This window comes from Thamnophis sirtalis, unplaced genomic scaffold (genome assembly GCF_051295495.1).
Source record: "Thamnophis sirtalis isolate CommonGarterSnake01/CBP01778 unplaced genomic scaffold, rThaSir2_p1.2 scaffold_3, whole genome shotgun sequence".
Classification (NCBI taxonomy): domain Eukaryota; kingdom Metazoa; phylum Chordata; class Lepidosauria; order Squamata; family Natricidae; genus Thamnophis; species Thamnophis sirtalis.
In genome coordinates this window covers 105,782,962-105,798,986 of record NW_028261383.1, presented here as the reverse complement: position 1 = coordinate 105,798,986, position 16,025 = coordinate 105,782,962, and the positions used below count along the sequence as shown (strand labels likewise).

The window sequence follows — 16,025 nt, the reverse complement described above, 5'->3', positions numbered from 1 at the left end:
GAAAGGAAATGTTTCTTTTATGTGAGCTTTCTGCAGTGGGAAAAGATAAGGTGCCAAATATATTAGAAAAGGTAGACACAAAAATGGAAATACCACAGCAGTGTGTACATGAGCTGGGTATCAATGAGATGGAAGAACTACTTCAGTCATAACATTAAGCTTAACAAATGATGCAGAATGAAACTGCAGAAATAATCTTAGTTCTGGCTCTAGGTTTAGGAGGAGAGGAGATTCCCCCACCCCCAAGAGTTTTTTTTAGAATCTTCTGCTGGTATAGAGTATTTTTGTTAAAGGGATCTAGCAGTGCTATGAAGAGTCAGTTTCAATTTCATATTCCTCTCTAAATAATTAGAATAATGTTATGTCATTGACCTGAAGAAAATGCTGTCACTGTCAGGCACTTAAAATAAAAGTAGCTCAAGGTGGAGAAAGGAGGGTAAAATTTTATATGTGTGTAACATTGTTTAAGGCATATTGTGGAAGGAGTGATGAAAATGCATATATTCATGAGCATGTCTCAAGTTCATATTCTTATCACATTGTATTAATTATTCTTGGGAAATTTGGGCTTCTGGATTCTTTAGACATTATTCTTTCTTAGAGACAGATTACACAAGATAAAAATGATTTAGATCAAGATTTTTGAAGGACTGTCTGCATCCTTATGAGCTTGTTTAAATGTAGAGATCAGCCTTGGAGGTTTATCTATAAAAACCAACTGATTGGTGGTTTTTTATGTGTTCGGGTATTCTGTTAAACTCTCTTTGCCCACATTATTTAGGTTAAATTTTGCTGAGAGAGTGATTTGATTAAATCTAATGTTCTGTATTACTACTATTTTTAAATAGTGTGCCTCCTCACTTGTGAAATAATTTAAACTTTTATTATCAATGGCTGCATTTTATTACAATATTATTTTTGCATGTTTATATTTCCAGCTGTTTTGAAGGTAAAACAAACAATCCCCAGAATTGTTGACTGCCAAAGGTTAAGATCAACATAAAAGAAGTTATGCAAGATGTCCATCACCCTAAGTTTCTTGAAAGACATATGGGATAAAAATACACAACACATTTTAATTCACCAGGTTCTTTTACTCCAGCAGTACTGTAAAAAGGACTTCTCATGTTAGCTTTCTTGATGGAATGAAGGGGCACAATACTATGCCTTAAAAATGGAACTGAAGTGGTTAGAGCATGAAGCCATGGGACGTGGCATGGAGGTCAAAGAGAGACGGTGACCATGTGTGTGGCTGGGGAAGCAATGATACCCCCTCTGCCCTATTTAAATTTGTAATATCTTAATTTTGCTCATATACTTTGGCCACCTAATGGGAAGAGAGGAGTCACTGGAAAATGATGTTCGGAAAGATTGAAGGCCAAAGGAAAAGGGGATAGCAGAGGATGAGATGGTTAGATAGTGTCATTGACACAGTGGGAATAAATTTGGGCAAACTCTGAGAGAGAGTAGAGGACAGGAGGGCCTGACACTCTATGCGCCAAAGGGTCACAAGGAGTTCAGACACAACAAAAATCTTAACTTTAACTTCCTTCTTAATTCTGTTTTAACTTTGCTGTATTTACGTATATAAATCAGTTTTATGTATTTATTGTAAACCACTCAGTCATTTAGATAGGTGCTGTAGAAATGAGATTAATAAATAAATAAATGTTAGATGCTCATAAGGAGGAGATGGATTCATAGCCCTTTGCTGCTGTCCTTTCTCTGCAACTGGTGTTCAGAAGGATCTTATACTCCTGGAAGGGAAGCTTGTCGTCAACTGCTTTTTACTGTGTATTTACTTTCCTTTGCAAATTATAGCAGTGTAATTCCTGGTGGGTCATTAACACTTCTTCATATATGTAGTCTATGGAAGGGGCAAGCAATAGTCTCATAACTCTAGTGTTTCTCTGTTGGACAGCATTATTGGACAATATATTCTTGGGGGGAAAACTTGGAAAGAACTTTTTATTTCTTTTATGCCATGGTTTCAGTTCTACTGCCACGACAGTAAAAGAGCACAAAGACTTGTTTTCTGGTTACCAAATTTGAGAAACTCTTAATTTTCATCACATATCCTCTACAGTCATAAAATTTGTTGTGATGGAACCAGCCAAAATATTAAAGTTGCAGTGTGAGTAGTCAAATACCTCCTCATACAATATTCAACAGCCATGAGCATGGCTAATATTCTGAGTGGCTTTACTTATTAGGAACATATTTTTTTTACCAGGCTAAAACATCAAAGTAGGCAGAGGCAAATACAATTGATATACTTTTATATATATACCATATTTTTCAGAGTATAAGATGCTCCGGACTATAAGATACACCTAGCTTTTTGGGAGGAAAACAACAAAAAAAATCTGCCTCTGCCTCCCACCAATTTACCTCCTTGCGGCAAACAGCAAACACTCTGGTCAGCACAGCCTGATTTAGCACGAGCAGCTGGTTGGCAGTAGAACCTACCTTCCAGAATTACACTAATCAGCTGTTCCAGACTGCGGAGATTTCTGCCACCCATCAGTGCTGTCACCGCCCATCACTACCTCCACCTATCGCTCAAACATTTTCAGCCTCCGTGCGCCCCTTTTTCAGCAATGGGCGGTGATGGGCAGTGATGGCACCAATGGCCAGCTGTGATACCCACAGCCTGGAGCAGCTGATGAGTGGTATTCCGTGAAACAGATCCAACCATCAATCAGCTGCTCGTGCTAAATCAGGCTGTGTTGCGGGCTGTTTGCTGTTTGCTGCAAGGAGGCAAAATGCTGGGAGGCAGAGGCCGAAGGTGGATAGGACATTGACAACATTTTATAAGATGCACAGACATTTCCACCCACTCCAGAGGGGAGAGTGCATCTTTTAGTCCAAAAATACGGTGTATGTATGCATGCATGCATGCATGCGTGTGTGTTTGTCTGTATGTATATATAGCACCATAGCACAAATAAAACTGTTTTTTTTTGTTTTGTTTTCTTTGCTTTTAGTTAGTTAGTTTTTAGTTTAGTTAGTTTTTTAAAAACCTTCATCAGACCATGACTGGCCAGTTCACTCTGTTAACTTCCTAGCTCTGGGAATTTAAACCCAACCAAAGGCCAACATTCAACCTGGAGTTCTGTAGGCATTTCTTGAAGGTTGAAGTAGAAGACAATACACATTAGGCTTATGTAACACATCCCTTTCCTCATATCTCAGAAAGGATGAAACATATCCATCCAACATTTATAATGCAATAATTATGTTTTGGGAAGTGGATTTGGGAGGGAATAAGAAGGCAAACAAATGCTGCTTATTATGATCAAAATTTAACATACTGTATAGTTTAAAAAGCCTCTGAAAGGCAGGAAACTTTCTCACTATTCTGTGGAATTCATTTAATGGTAAAAGTGACCTAGAGAAAGTAAGATATACTTCTTAGAAAAGTTCCTTAAGTCAGACCCCAATATGTTATTGCTTTTTAGTGGTAAACATATAGCTGCTGCACAGGTGAGAAAAAAGTTTACATACATATTTTGCTTAATCCTGCATTTCTGTTGTAAAAATGGCTTCCTAAAGCTCCTTCACATTACAGTGATCTAATTTGGCCTTCAGAAGCTAAAATTTGGGATAGTGGGGGATCTCTGCTGATTCCCAGGACCTCTGCTGATCCCATGAGCCCAGTAACTTTTTTTAGAAGGAAAAAAAAGCTACTTAAAATCGGAACCTCCCCAAAGAAAGAAAATATATGCCTATTACACGCAGTAGGAGCCAGTTCTAGAAAATCTAGATTGTTAAAGACATGTGGAAGATAATTTCACCATTAAAACAATGTCTCTAAATGACTTGACAATGGAGTTTGATAAAGTCTATATATATAATTGTTATAGGTATGAGTCAATAGAAGGAGATCTAGAGAAAAAATATAGGCTGTAATATTGGTAAATGAAAAGTTAATGGTAAGGTATTTCCCAGGAAAAGTAATCTGGAAGGTGTTGTTGGTTTCTCCATACTCTCCAGAGTCCAGTTTACTAAAGACAAGTTGATGCTTTTGGATATAGGTCCTGTTTTGGTCTTTAGTGAAACCTAGTTCTAAATTATGTAAGCTTATTTGGACTTTCGAAAAACAGAAAATATGATGAACTATTTTTCTTTCAGATGGCTGCCTTGAAGTATATTGCATCTGTTCTCCAAGATGTAGAAACAGTCTTTGATGTCAGATTGCTCAGGTGAGATGACATGTGGAATTCCAAAGCATCAGGGCATTTAAATGCCTGCAATTTTGGCATGTATCTTCAGATAGTCACATTGCAGATTGCAGTACCTTCCTGGCATAAATCTTGATTCTGCTGGTTCAGTCTTACATAATTTCAAGCATAATGTAAGCAATGCCATTTGCATAAGAAACTTGCCCAGAAACCATGAAATTCATTCAACTAGATACAGAAACTTTAATTTTTTATTCATTAAGGTTTTTTCCCAATTACCTGCTATATACACAAGGGACTCTGTATAGTTTCTTATTTGTTTAATATTACCTTTTCTCAAAATAAACCACTCCTCATACTGTTTGCATGACTGCCTTAAGTCTTAGCAATTTCCTGACCAAACATTCTGATCGATCTTATCTTTTTTTATCTACAGCCAGCTTTTACATGAATTTTTCACCTGCATTCCAGCAAAGTTGCAGAAGCAAAAAGTTCAATCAATGACAGAAATTGTACACAGCAGTCTCTTTAAAAAACAAGGTAAGTAATAGTTAGAACCACTTTAGTCTTCATAAAGTCCTCTTCAAAAGTCATAGGCATGGCTCCTTCTTCTAAAGTTGCATTAGTAAACTTAACCATCCCAAACCACTATAATTTTGGTTTTAAAAGCATTGGTTTAATATGAATAAAAATATGTACTGTACTACCTGAGTTGTAAATGGATTGCTTGTGTTTGGCATGTCAGTAACTTTCTTCTACCCAGTTCAACCTCCCAGTGGCTGCAAGTGGAATAGCTATGAGGGCATATTATGAGAATGGGTAGCGCTAAACTCATCTAAGAATTAGAGGGTCACAGGACACACTCTGTATCTTTATGAAGCAAAGCTACTTTTTTGCATTTCATTTGGGCCTTCATCTGGCAGTATTTATTATTAACTATTATGTCCAATCTACCAAGAAATAAAAAAATGGCATTAGCATTTCTCTTGTTTTGGTTTTTGCAAAGTTACCCCAATTCCAGATTATTTTTAATGGTAAGAAGGCTGAAATTTGAATGATGATAGATAGATGATGGATGGATTGATGGGAGAGGGAGAGAGAGAGAGAGAGAGAGAGAAAGAGAGAGACAGAGAGAGAGAGGAGTAGTTAGCCTAGAGGAAAACCTGGAATCATGACATTTGTTTGGACAATACATATTTTAGAGTTGGAAAAATCTACCTCCTTTAGAGGGATGGACTCCTAGTCATAATTACAAGCAGTGATCTTTCTCACTGATTCCATGCAGCCAAGAGAGGCAACCCCTTTTATTCTCTGAAATGCCTTTGGAAAGATGCCATAACTCCTTTTGGACTGTTGTCAGTGAGGAATAACAGCCAGTGGTGTTTTGTCTTACTGTAGCACATGATCCTGGTTTCTTTGTAAAAGGTGTATGTGCATGCAGCACAAGAGAAGCCAGGCAAATAAATATTATACAAGTTTTTCTAATTAGTTAGCAAATTTTAGGTACATTGAAATTTCTACAACATTACTTAGATCAAATGTAAACCTAACTGGCATCTACTTTTCCTCTGGGATTTCACTGGGGAAATCTCATCCCATTAGTTACTTTAAAAGTAAGTTATGTCAAAAACCATTAAAGGAAACCCATAACTTAATAACAATATAGAAAGGTTATTTAGAACATTCCAATGATTCATGAAAATGTTTGCAAAACAGAGCTACCACTCATTTTTTATTGTAAGGACGCCATTAATTGTGCCTGGAGGAAACCTATGTGATTGTCTCAAAGAGTTTTATAAAATATGATGAAAAGAAATCAAGAAATTCTTTTCACAACTCAATGCTATGTTTTCATCTAGATGATTTAAATCAGTCAAAATAAGATTTACTTTGTAATAATTTAAATGTTACATAAAAGTGACTTTTGAATTAATGAATATAAATATGATGCAGTGGTGGGTTGTGGATTCAGAGGTTGGGACGAGCTTGCTGGCATCCACGTAAATGTGTGCAGTGCACGTGCATATGTGAGCAGTGCATGCATGCATCTTGGTCCTTCTGTGAGCCTCCGCGATGCTCCAGCTGCTCAGTGGAGCATCACGCAGGCACTGCACGAGCTGTGCATGTGCGCGGAAGCACTGAAGATGTAAAAGGATGGTAAGAAGCAAGGGAGGGCAGGTGGGCCCTCTGGAGTACCATACTAGAATAGTATCCGGTGCTCCAGGTTCACTCTGGTACGCCCGTACCGGAGTGTACTGCCTGCAACCACCACTGATATGATGGGATCTGATGCTTTTACCCCTTCCCTCTGTTGCTTTTGGTCCTCATATCTTAAAAGCAACACAAATACATGAGTGGTAAAGTCGAAAGTTAATAATAATATTCTTTAAAAGATATTGGAGATTTTAAATTAGAATTATAGTGAGTTACATTTAGGAATGGTAACATAAATTTGAAATCTGTCTGGGATCTTTTTTAGTCAGATATCTCCATTAAAGAACCCAAATTAAACAGCAAATCTTGCTGGGGAGACATTTTTTTTCCCCTTTAAGTGACTGCCCAATTACTTGATAAATCTGTCAAGTGAACCTTTCTTACATGCCAAATAATTTATGATGGCCACCGTTTCTGCATTTTAAAAACTGCAGCTGCCAAACTCTTTAAAAAAAAATTACTGTTAGTTTTAGCAAGACAATGTGAAGCTGTTAATTCAGGTCAGTGGCTAATTCCATGAGTGAGTTCACATGAGAACACAAACCAGTCAACCACTGGTGTCATCACCAGCCAAATTGTGCAAACCTAATGCACATGTTTGGTGTAACAGTTTAGTATGCAGATCCAGAAAATGGGGGTAATTGGATAAATTATGGATCAGTACTTCATGGATATATGAACCTGTATAAACTCACTGTTACATTAAGAAAAGGCCAAAAACCTCACCACCTCAATACTTGGGATTAAGTCCCATTAATTTTTTTAGTGCTTACAACTTTTGAATAAATCTGAATAGGATTACAATGTTAGAATCTTGTTTACTCTGCCATGTGTAAAACCCTTAGCAAAAATAATAATAACCAAATGCATGGCATGATTATTAAAATAAAATAAAAACACTTTGAAAATTGCAAAAGAAAACCAGTGACATAGTGCACTTGGGAAATTATCTTGTACCCAAGCATATTGATAAGGGACTCCATGGTGACAAAAACATCTGCTGAGCTAGAGAGATGCTACAAATCTAGGTTTTTCATAAAGGGATGAAACTCTATATGGCCTAGAGCAGGGGTGTCACACTCACGTCATCACGGCAGCGTCACATGACATATCAGGACTTCCCCCCCCTTTTGCTTATCTGGGTGTGGGTGTGGGTGTGGTCAGCACATGATGTATCTGGCCCTTGGGCTGGGAGTTTGGCAGCAGTGGCCTAGAGGATAATCCAAAACATTTTGCAAAATGTACGTTGAACTATTAAATTATGGTACATACGTCTGAAAGTTACAGCAGAAGGAATTCCTGCAAATCAGGGGTGGGTTCCTGCCAGTTCTAACCTCTTCTATAGAAGAGGTTCAACAAATCTACCGTGCCATTTAGAACCGGTTCCAGCTCCCTCCCCCTGCCCGTATGCACATCATCAAGATGAAGAGCGAGAGGACGAATTCTGGGAGCTGAGGTCTACAAGTCTTAAAGCTGTCAAGTTTGAACACCCCTGGGGTTGTTTTTCCTAAAGGGTTAGGGGTACAAGGGTCTTGTAACTTGACAGCTTTAAGATTTGCGTGCTTCAAATGTCAGAGATTCTGAGCCAACATTTTGGTTGCTAAGCAAGAGCGTTGTTAAGTGAGTTTCACCTCATTTTACAAGTTGGCCACGCCCACCCAGTCATATGACTGCCAAGCCACTCCCACTCAGTCACATGGCTGGCAAGCCACTCCCACTCAGTCACATGGCTGGCAAGCCACTCCCACCCAGTCACATGGCCAGCAAGCCACTCCCACCCCATCATATGGCCGGCAAACCACTCCCACAAAGCAGGCCACATCTACAGAAGAGGTTCTATAAATTTTTGAAACCCACCACTGCTGCAAATTCATCTCTTCGGATATAGGGAGGATTTCTGGGATGGCTTTCTATCATCTAGCAAATTTTTCCCATAAGGAATAATACAGTGAGTCACAAGCTATCTAAAGTAGGTCTTCTGAAGTAAGGTTGGTAAGATACATATACTTTTTACATTTTTCAAAGGTAAATGGAAACAATGCAGTGAATTCTCTTTTCCATGATTCTCCTCTTCTCCTTTAACTCCATTTCCCAATTGTTCTTTAGAAGTGAGTTACCCCTAAGGTCAGTTAAAATAAAAATATTTCAAGGGGAAATGACAAACAAACCCATCATCACTTATGTGCTTTGTATGAGTTGCAAAGCAGCATTTCTTTTGAATAAGGTTCACTTCTTGAGACTTCTAATGAGGCTATAAGTACGTTACACAGTTCTTAAGATAAAGTAAAGGAGTGGTTTACTGTTGCTTTTTTAAGGACTTTTTTTGTTGATTTCCCTATGCCTGGTGCTCTCTATCCAAGCACAAATCAAATTTGACTTTTTTTAAGGTCTGCCCAGCTGTGTCCAAAATAGGATAATTGACATCCTTTATGAAAATGGCATGTCTTACTATAGACAAGTCTAAAGCATTCCTATAGTAAAAATTCATAATTTTGGAATTGAATAAGTACAGTAGTACTTTGGTAGTGAACGGCGTTGAAACTCATCAATTTGGGTACTCAATGCTTTTTGATGCAAACATTTTATTCTGGTAATCATCACATCTTTGGTATTCAACGCGCAAGCTAGAAGTTGTCTGTGTCAGCTGCCTTGTGACTCATCACATTATTCCTTATGGGAAAATTTTGTTTGCTATTCATCATTTTTTGTATCCATTGCTTCTCCTGGAAACAATTAAAAATGAGTACGGGATATCACTGTATGCATATTTTTAAAAGGACATCCTGTTAATTATAAGCATATTGCAACATGAAGTGTATATGCTGCAATAATCTTAGATGCAATTTCCTCATCCAAAAATTACTTAGTCAAGAAGTCTCTTGAGTTGTATAATTTGTTTTAGCCTTGAAAGCATTTCTCTATTCAAACTGCAACTAAGGTTCTGCTGTTCTGTTTTCGTAAGGTCAAAACAGGAAGATTTTTTTTTGTATTACCCAGCTGTTAAAGTTTAAAAAGTGGAAAGACTGGGAAGGTGCTCCTGGGATAAGAAAACTAGCTATGCAGTGTAGACACCAATTATATTGCATTTCAAAGTCAGCCTCAGTCTTTTTCTATAGAACAAGCCAGTCCTAAATAAAACCATCTCAGAAGAACTCAATTCAGTTGCCAAAAATTCTTTAAATGGATAGGTCTGTGTAGAGCTGAACTTCAGTTGAAATCATCTTTAATTTATTTCATGGTAGAATAATACTCTAAAATAGTAAGCAAGATACTGTATGTTTTAAATGAATTTAAAGGTACACATTTTCATAAGTATCATGAAAATTTACTTATTTTTAGTTCAAAGTTGCTTTCCCTAATTCTCACAGCAAATTTCCAGTTAACTAAGATCAGCTTGTTTTGGAAAATCACTGAGGCAGGAACAAGGTTGATCAGGAGCTTTATACAGTCTTAAGCCACTTAAAAACCTGTCTCTAAAGTTTATTTCTGTATATACATTTAAACAGTTCCTTTATATTGCAGCCGAGCTCCTTATAGTCTGTTCTGGCTAGTCACATGCAGTGGTAATTCTGAGGCATTGTAACATGTCCTGCAAGTTAAGAAATTCTACACAAGCTATTAAAGAAACAACTATCTTGTATAATCAATATAGTTTGCCACCAGTACAGGTAAAACTAATTCAGATATAACATTTTATTTTTTAGATGATGGGAAGAATTGATTGTCTACTTTATTTAAAGACATCTGAAATGGATTAGGAATAAACAGCTATATAAATTTCTATTGGCATCAATAAAAAGCCAATATAGCTAAATTAAAGGCCAGAAAGATAATGATTATGTTATCTTAATAGCAATGATTAGCATGCTAAGTTGCTTATTAGTTAATTCATGTCCATGATGAATGGAAATCTGCATAAAATAGTTTGCAATATTTCATAAATAGCAGGCAGCTCATCTTGCATGGTTAGCATATTTTTCCTATTTCATAGCAATTAGTATATATTCCAATTTTCTCTTATAGAGTACTTAGGTTTATAATAAATGCAGTAAACAGAAACATGTACGGGTTATCCATTTCTATTATATATGCACAAAGTATTGTTTTCCCACAGTAAGAGATATTTAAAATCTATCACACCTATTTTGTATCTAACTGGGTATAGATTATTATAGGATGGGGTGGTGGTGGAACAGAACCTAAATGATAGCTTGTTTTCCATTCAGAAACAGAATAAGAGATAATACTCTTCTCCGTCAATGGAAACTGACTGTGTGAGTCCTGCATAAATGAAGTCAGAGGAAATTCCACATGACTGACCATATCTACATGCTATTATTCATAGGTGGTCTCCATCCATACAGTACTTGTCTTCTACAAATCTCTGAGCATTTCAAATATGACAGGTTGTCTGCTCATAGTTTTAACAAATCTGGGGGACAAGACTTTCTTAATTATCCACTCCTGACTTCTACTGCCGAAGCACGTTCCTATCACTTTTGAATGTAGGCATTTTAATTGTCCTGTCTCAGTTAATTTACACCTGCTGTTTCAGCTCTCCTTTTCACTCAATAACTTTTTCAGCTCTATAATGACATAAGCATTTAGTGCTCTGCCTGCATAATTGTACTCAATTCATCTCCTCTTACTTTCTTTTAAGAATTGCAAGCATTAGAACAACTGAGAACTTGGATGGCTACCAAGAAATTTCTATTTATTGGGTCCTGGAATAAATGCACCTTATACATATATGCGCATGTATGTGTGTGTACATACATATATGTTCTGTCCCCCCTCCTCCGCTCGTTAAACAGACGACAGGCAAACAAACTTAAAAGGAACTCTCTTTATCAGTTCTCGACTCAGACTGGCTGTGAGCCCAAAAATAACATAAATAAAGTCTTTGACAAGATAACAGAATACCAAACAAAAACTCTTACAAACAATGCACTTCTCCAAGTGTCTTCTTGAATCAGGGTTACAGAAAACAAAGCACTTTTCCAAGTGTATCTCACATAAACCACGACTGATGATCAATCAATGTTGAATGAACCAAGGAATGTTGACTCCTGCAACTAGGGCGTGGCACCATCCGTCCTTTTATCCCCAGAATATGCCCCTAACGAGCCCCAGCTGCAGTGTTAATCTTCCATCCTGAAAAGTCTCACAGAAGACGTCTGCTGAGTCACAACACATATATACACATACAGATATATACATATACAACACACATATGTATACTGAATACATCTCCATCCCCAGAACTATTCATGAACTTTAGAGTGGTCATAATAATGTGTATTTAAAATTAAAATAAGAGATTGGAGTAAACTTGTTTTGCCAAATGCACAGTACTTCATTTATGTCAGTGACTAGGATTTATGAATAATAGATTGCATTAATACATCTTCAAAGATCTGCCATTCAGTCTGTATCAGAGATTGCCAGGGCAACTAGGTCCTCCATATTTTACCTGGAAATGTTCCCAAAGACCTTGACAACCGTGAGTTTTTATTGATGCCTTGTGATAGAGTGGGTGGAATTCCTCTGTGAGGCTTTATGTCTGCTTTCTTGTTTGGATTGTGCTCACATAGGTATGTTTTGTTCATAGAGAATATGTATTTATATGACACTAGTTATTATAATATATACTTTATTTACGGTCACAGACCAAAACACAAGTACTACAAAAGAGACATAAGAGAATTGATCATACCATCATAGCAATCAGTCACCAAAAGCTTAACTAAGGGAAGTTACAGCGTTCTCCTCTAATGGTTACAGCTCTTACGAAAAAATTGGAAACCTGAGAGATGATGTATGAGGAGACATCTCCAAGGCAATATACAAACAAATTACAGCCATTAGGTCTAGAAGGGACGATTTCAAGAAGAGACAGTAACTTAGATCTGTCTGTGTTATACGTGGGGCAAAATAGAAGGACGTGGTCTACAGTTTCAACCTTGCCTCTGTCACAAGGGCGTTAATCAGGAAACGCTTAAAATGACCGTCCAAAAGTGCTGAGGGTAAGACATTAAAGCGAGCTAGGGAAAAAGCTCTTCTATACTTGGGAATGGTTAAAGTATAGAAATAGGAAGCCATCCTCAATCCATAATTATTAAGTTGGTTGAGAGTCCGGGGGGAGCAAGTTTTGTTGGCTCTGGGTCGTAGATATTGCAAACCAATGTCCACAAGCTGTTGGACTACCCTAAATTGGGCGTCCTTAAGGCCATAGTTTCCCAGGGCATCCTCCGTAAAATCTAGCAGATGTAGTTTCTTCAGCAGCTCTTTCTCCCAGCGAGAAATATGGGAGTCTGCAAATGCCAGGGAGAGGTAGCTGCCAGGAACTGCCAGAAAAAGCACCCTAAACCACCATTTCAAGGTGTTAATCCAGGCCATACATTCCACCGATCAAATGCTCAGTTCCAGGTACATCAGGGCAAAACCAACACAAGGGGGAAGACCAGAGGTTTTCTAAGAAAAGCAACCTGGGTTTCTTTCAATGCAATCCTTGAAGCCCCGTATCCATATGGGACTACCATGACGGGTTTGGGCGACACTAGTTGTTAAGAATGACTTGATGGTTCTGAACAGTCAGAACTGAAGAAGAAGCTTCTTGGATGAGAAGGGAAACGTCTTCAAGCAAAACAAAGAAAATCCAGTTATTTCTTGAGAAAGCACCTTTGGGACAACTATGACCTGAATGACTGAGATTCTCCATAGATGACTTGATGGCACAGTCAATTACTTTGTGGTTATTTTTATACTGTTCTAATTTTATACTTTGTTGTTTTATTGTTATTCTATGATTGTGGGCTGCCCAAAGTCTCATAGAGATGGGCAGCATCCAATTTGAATAAATAAATACAATTAAAAAACAACAATGCCACAAATATCCCTTCAGTGACATCCTGGACCCTATTTCATCTAATTTCAGTAAATCCCAAACCTTCAAGAATAGACTATTTATGGGTGCAGGGACCAAACCTTGTTGGATGATTTTATTCTCTTTTTTTCATAACTTTTTCATTCCTCATAATTTTGATATATAACTTTGTTCCAATACTACATCCTTGGCAGAATTCATTCATTCATTCATTCATTCATTCATTCATTCATTCATTCATTCATTCATTCATTCATTCCTATTTTTGCTACCCAGAGAACATTTTTATATCTGTCATAGCAATGTCTTTTCACCACACACACATTCAGATGCACAAATTCATCATAATAATTCTGAACAGTGAACAAAAAGAACATATCATATAACTTGTGGTACTATCACTGTGCATGAGAAAACTGAGGAGTTCCTACTGAGGTTTTCCATTAACAAAGGAAAAATAGTTTCATTCTACTTCAGTCATAACACACTTTCAGTGGGGGAATGTTTTGTTTGTGCGCTAGTTCACATGTGAAGATTTGGAAATTATAAATTATTCGTAGGCAAGGATTTTTTTCTGTCGCATTATTTTTTCACCGAATCTTTTCATATTATTTTATATTTTCTTCTACTGTGCTGTACTGCTGACTCCATCAGAAAAGGAAATATTTAGACTAGTGATTTTTTTTTAATGTTATGTGTGGCACGTAATGAAATACAGAGAAAGGAGGGTGATAGATGGCATTTTCTTATGTGTTTTAGATGCACACTGCCATATTTTATAAAACTGAATCTCTAGCATAAATACTGAATTGATGTTACAGAGCATATTGTTTGTGCATTGTCTTTTCTACAGGCAAATACTGATTGTTGTGTGGACTTTATCTGTGGACAATATTAACTGAATATTACTGAATCAAGGCAGACTATCTCAGTTTACATTGCTAAGCATCTTTTATTGCTCCCCTTTTTAGCTGTTCATCATATTTTAAATCTTCTCCAGGGAATTATGAGAGCACATCACAAATTTTAGAATGAGGACTTTGAAAGAAGGCACACAAAGCCTGCAGCTCGTCAGTAGTTAGTGAGATGTCGCCGTAGTGTTCCTCTGATAATTCAGCAGATCTGTTTCTTTTGTATTTTATACTTTATTCACAATTAAAAATGTAAAATTTTGATGTCCTCCAATTGCAATTAAGAATGATTGTATCAGGGAGAGCTGTATTGTAAACGTTTAAAACAGTAAATACGAAAATATTTGTGGCTTGATTTCTCCTCTAAGTACCAAATTGTTTATTTTCAGAATGTAGAGATATCCTCCTCCCGGAAATTACCAAAGAACTGAAGGAATTACTGGATCCAAGTGTTGAAATGCAAATTATACCACAAGACAAAAAATATTGCATTGAATTACTCAACAGCATCCTAGAAGTTCTCAGCTGTCAAGATGCAGTGAGTACCGATAAATGTCAGGGATTATATAACGGATTCCAGTTTATCAAGTCTGTGTTGATTAAGGTGTACCAGTTATTTACAATCCAAATAATCAATCTAGATTCACATAAACCATGGTGTGGGGAACAGAGATATACTGCAGACATGCAACATCCTTTCGGCTAAAGTTAAAAATAATCTCTAGCATTGCTTACATAACAGCTGCCCTGTTTTGTTTTGTTTTTAATGTCAGTCAATGGTTGAAGTTGGCAGTGGAGGCAAATCTGAATTATAGTCATTTTCATGATTTCAGAAATGGGGAATGTGGTGCCAGAGGACTCTGCAGGAGTTCAAGAGGAGTTCGGTAAAACAGCATTGTGTCTAATGAATGCAAGCTCTTCCCTTTTATGCATGCATCTGATATTTCATGCATGTATGAAAGAGGAAGAACATGTAGCAAGCAGCATTGTTTTTGTCGTTTTGATGAAAATGCTGAATCCTATATATGTCTCCAACTATTACTTTTGTTTGTTATGATGCTAGATATAATCTGATGCATGCAACATGTATCAGATAGTAATTCATTCAGATTTCAGACTGCAGTCGCCATGGTGACACGTCAGCCATTAAAAAAAATTTCTCTTGATAATTGCAGCATGGAAACACATGCAACATCCATCCCCTGGCCAGAGATTTGAAATCACTAAAATCAGATCTTATTTTTGATTGGCATAGCAATAATTTTATTCTTTGAAAGATGATTCACATATCCTTTTCCTTTATCTTTTAAAGAGCACTTCTTTGGATATTATCTCAGCATCTTCCCTAAGATTTATTCACTTTCCTTTTTTTATGCCAAGCAGATGAATGGTTATGCTTTGGATCACTTTGAATCAAACCAGACCCTGTTAAAGGAAATGATTTATTCATTACAGATATGCTCAGTTGCAAGCCTGTAGGACTCTTGGCAGCTTTAAGGAGTTTGGAAATCATTAGAACATTTACAGTACAATAAATATAATGGAAACTATCAACTAAAAAGAATCCCAAACTGGGTGTCACTTTTTTATTTATTGCTAAATTTGATATTTTTGAAGTGACACTAAATGGAACAGTTACTTGACTGAAGTTTAAACATGGATTTAGTAATCCATTTTTCTTCAATATTAATAAACCTAGTAAACGTAGCATTCACACATAGTAGTAAACCAAAGGCTGGTATTACGCACATAAGCAAAAAGTGCCCCGAGTGAAAACTCTGATTTTAAATGACAAGTCTTTGACATGTACACACTCTTACTATTACATGG

The 16,025-nt window shown here is 36.9% G+C and overlaps 1 protein-coding gene across 1 annotated transcript in view; it reads left to right on the top strand.

Annotated features, from left to right (window-relative positions):
• Positions 1 to 16,025, top strand: part of DOCK2 (dedicator of cytokinesis 2) — a 293,899-nt gene that overhangs the window by 70,255 nt on the left and 207,619 nt on the right. The window contains exons 24-26 of the mRNA XM_087709665.1: positions 4,135 to 4,205; positions 4,621 to 4,724; positions 14,585 to 14,733. Of these exons, the coding sequence (XP_087565791.1) occupies positions 4,135 to 4,205; positions 4,621 to 4,724; positions 14,585 to 14,733 (324 nt within the window). The remainder of the gene's footprint in view (positions 1 to 4,134; positions 4,206 to 4,620; positions 4,725 to 14,584; positions 14,734 to 16,025) is intronic.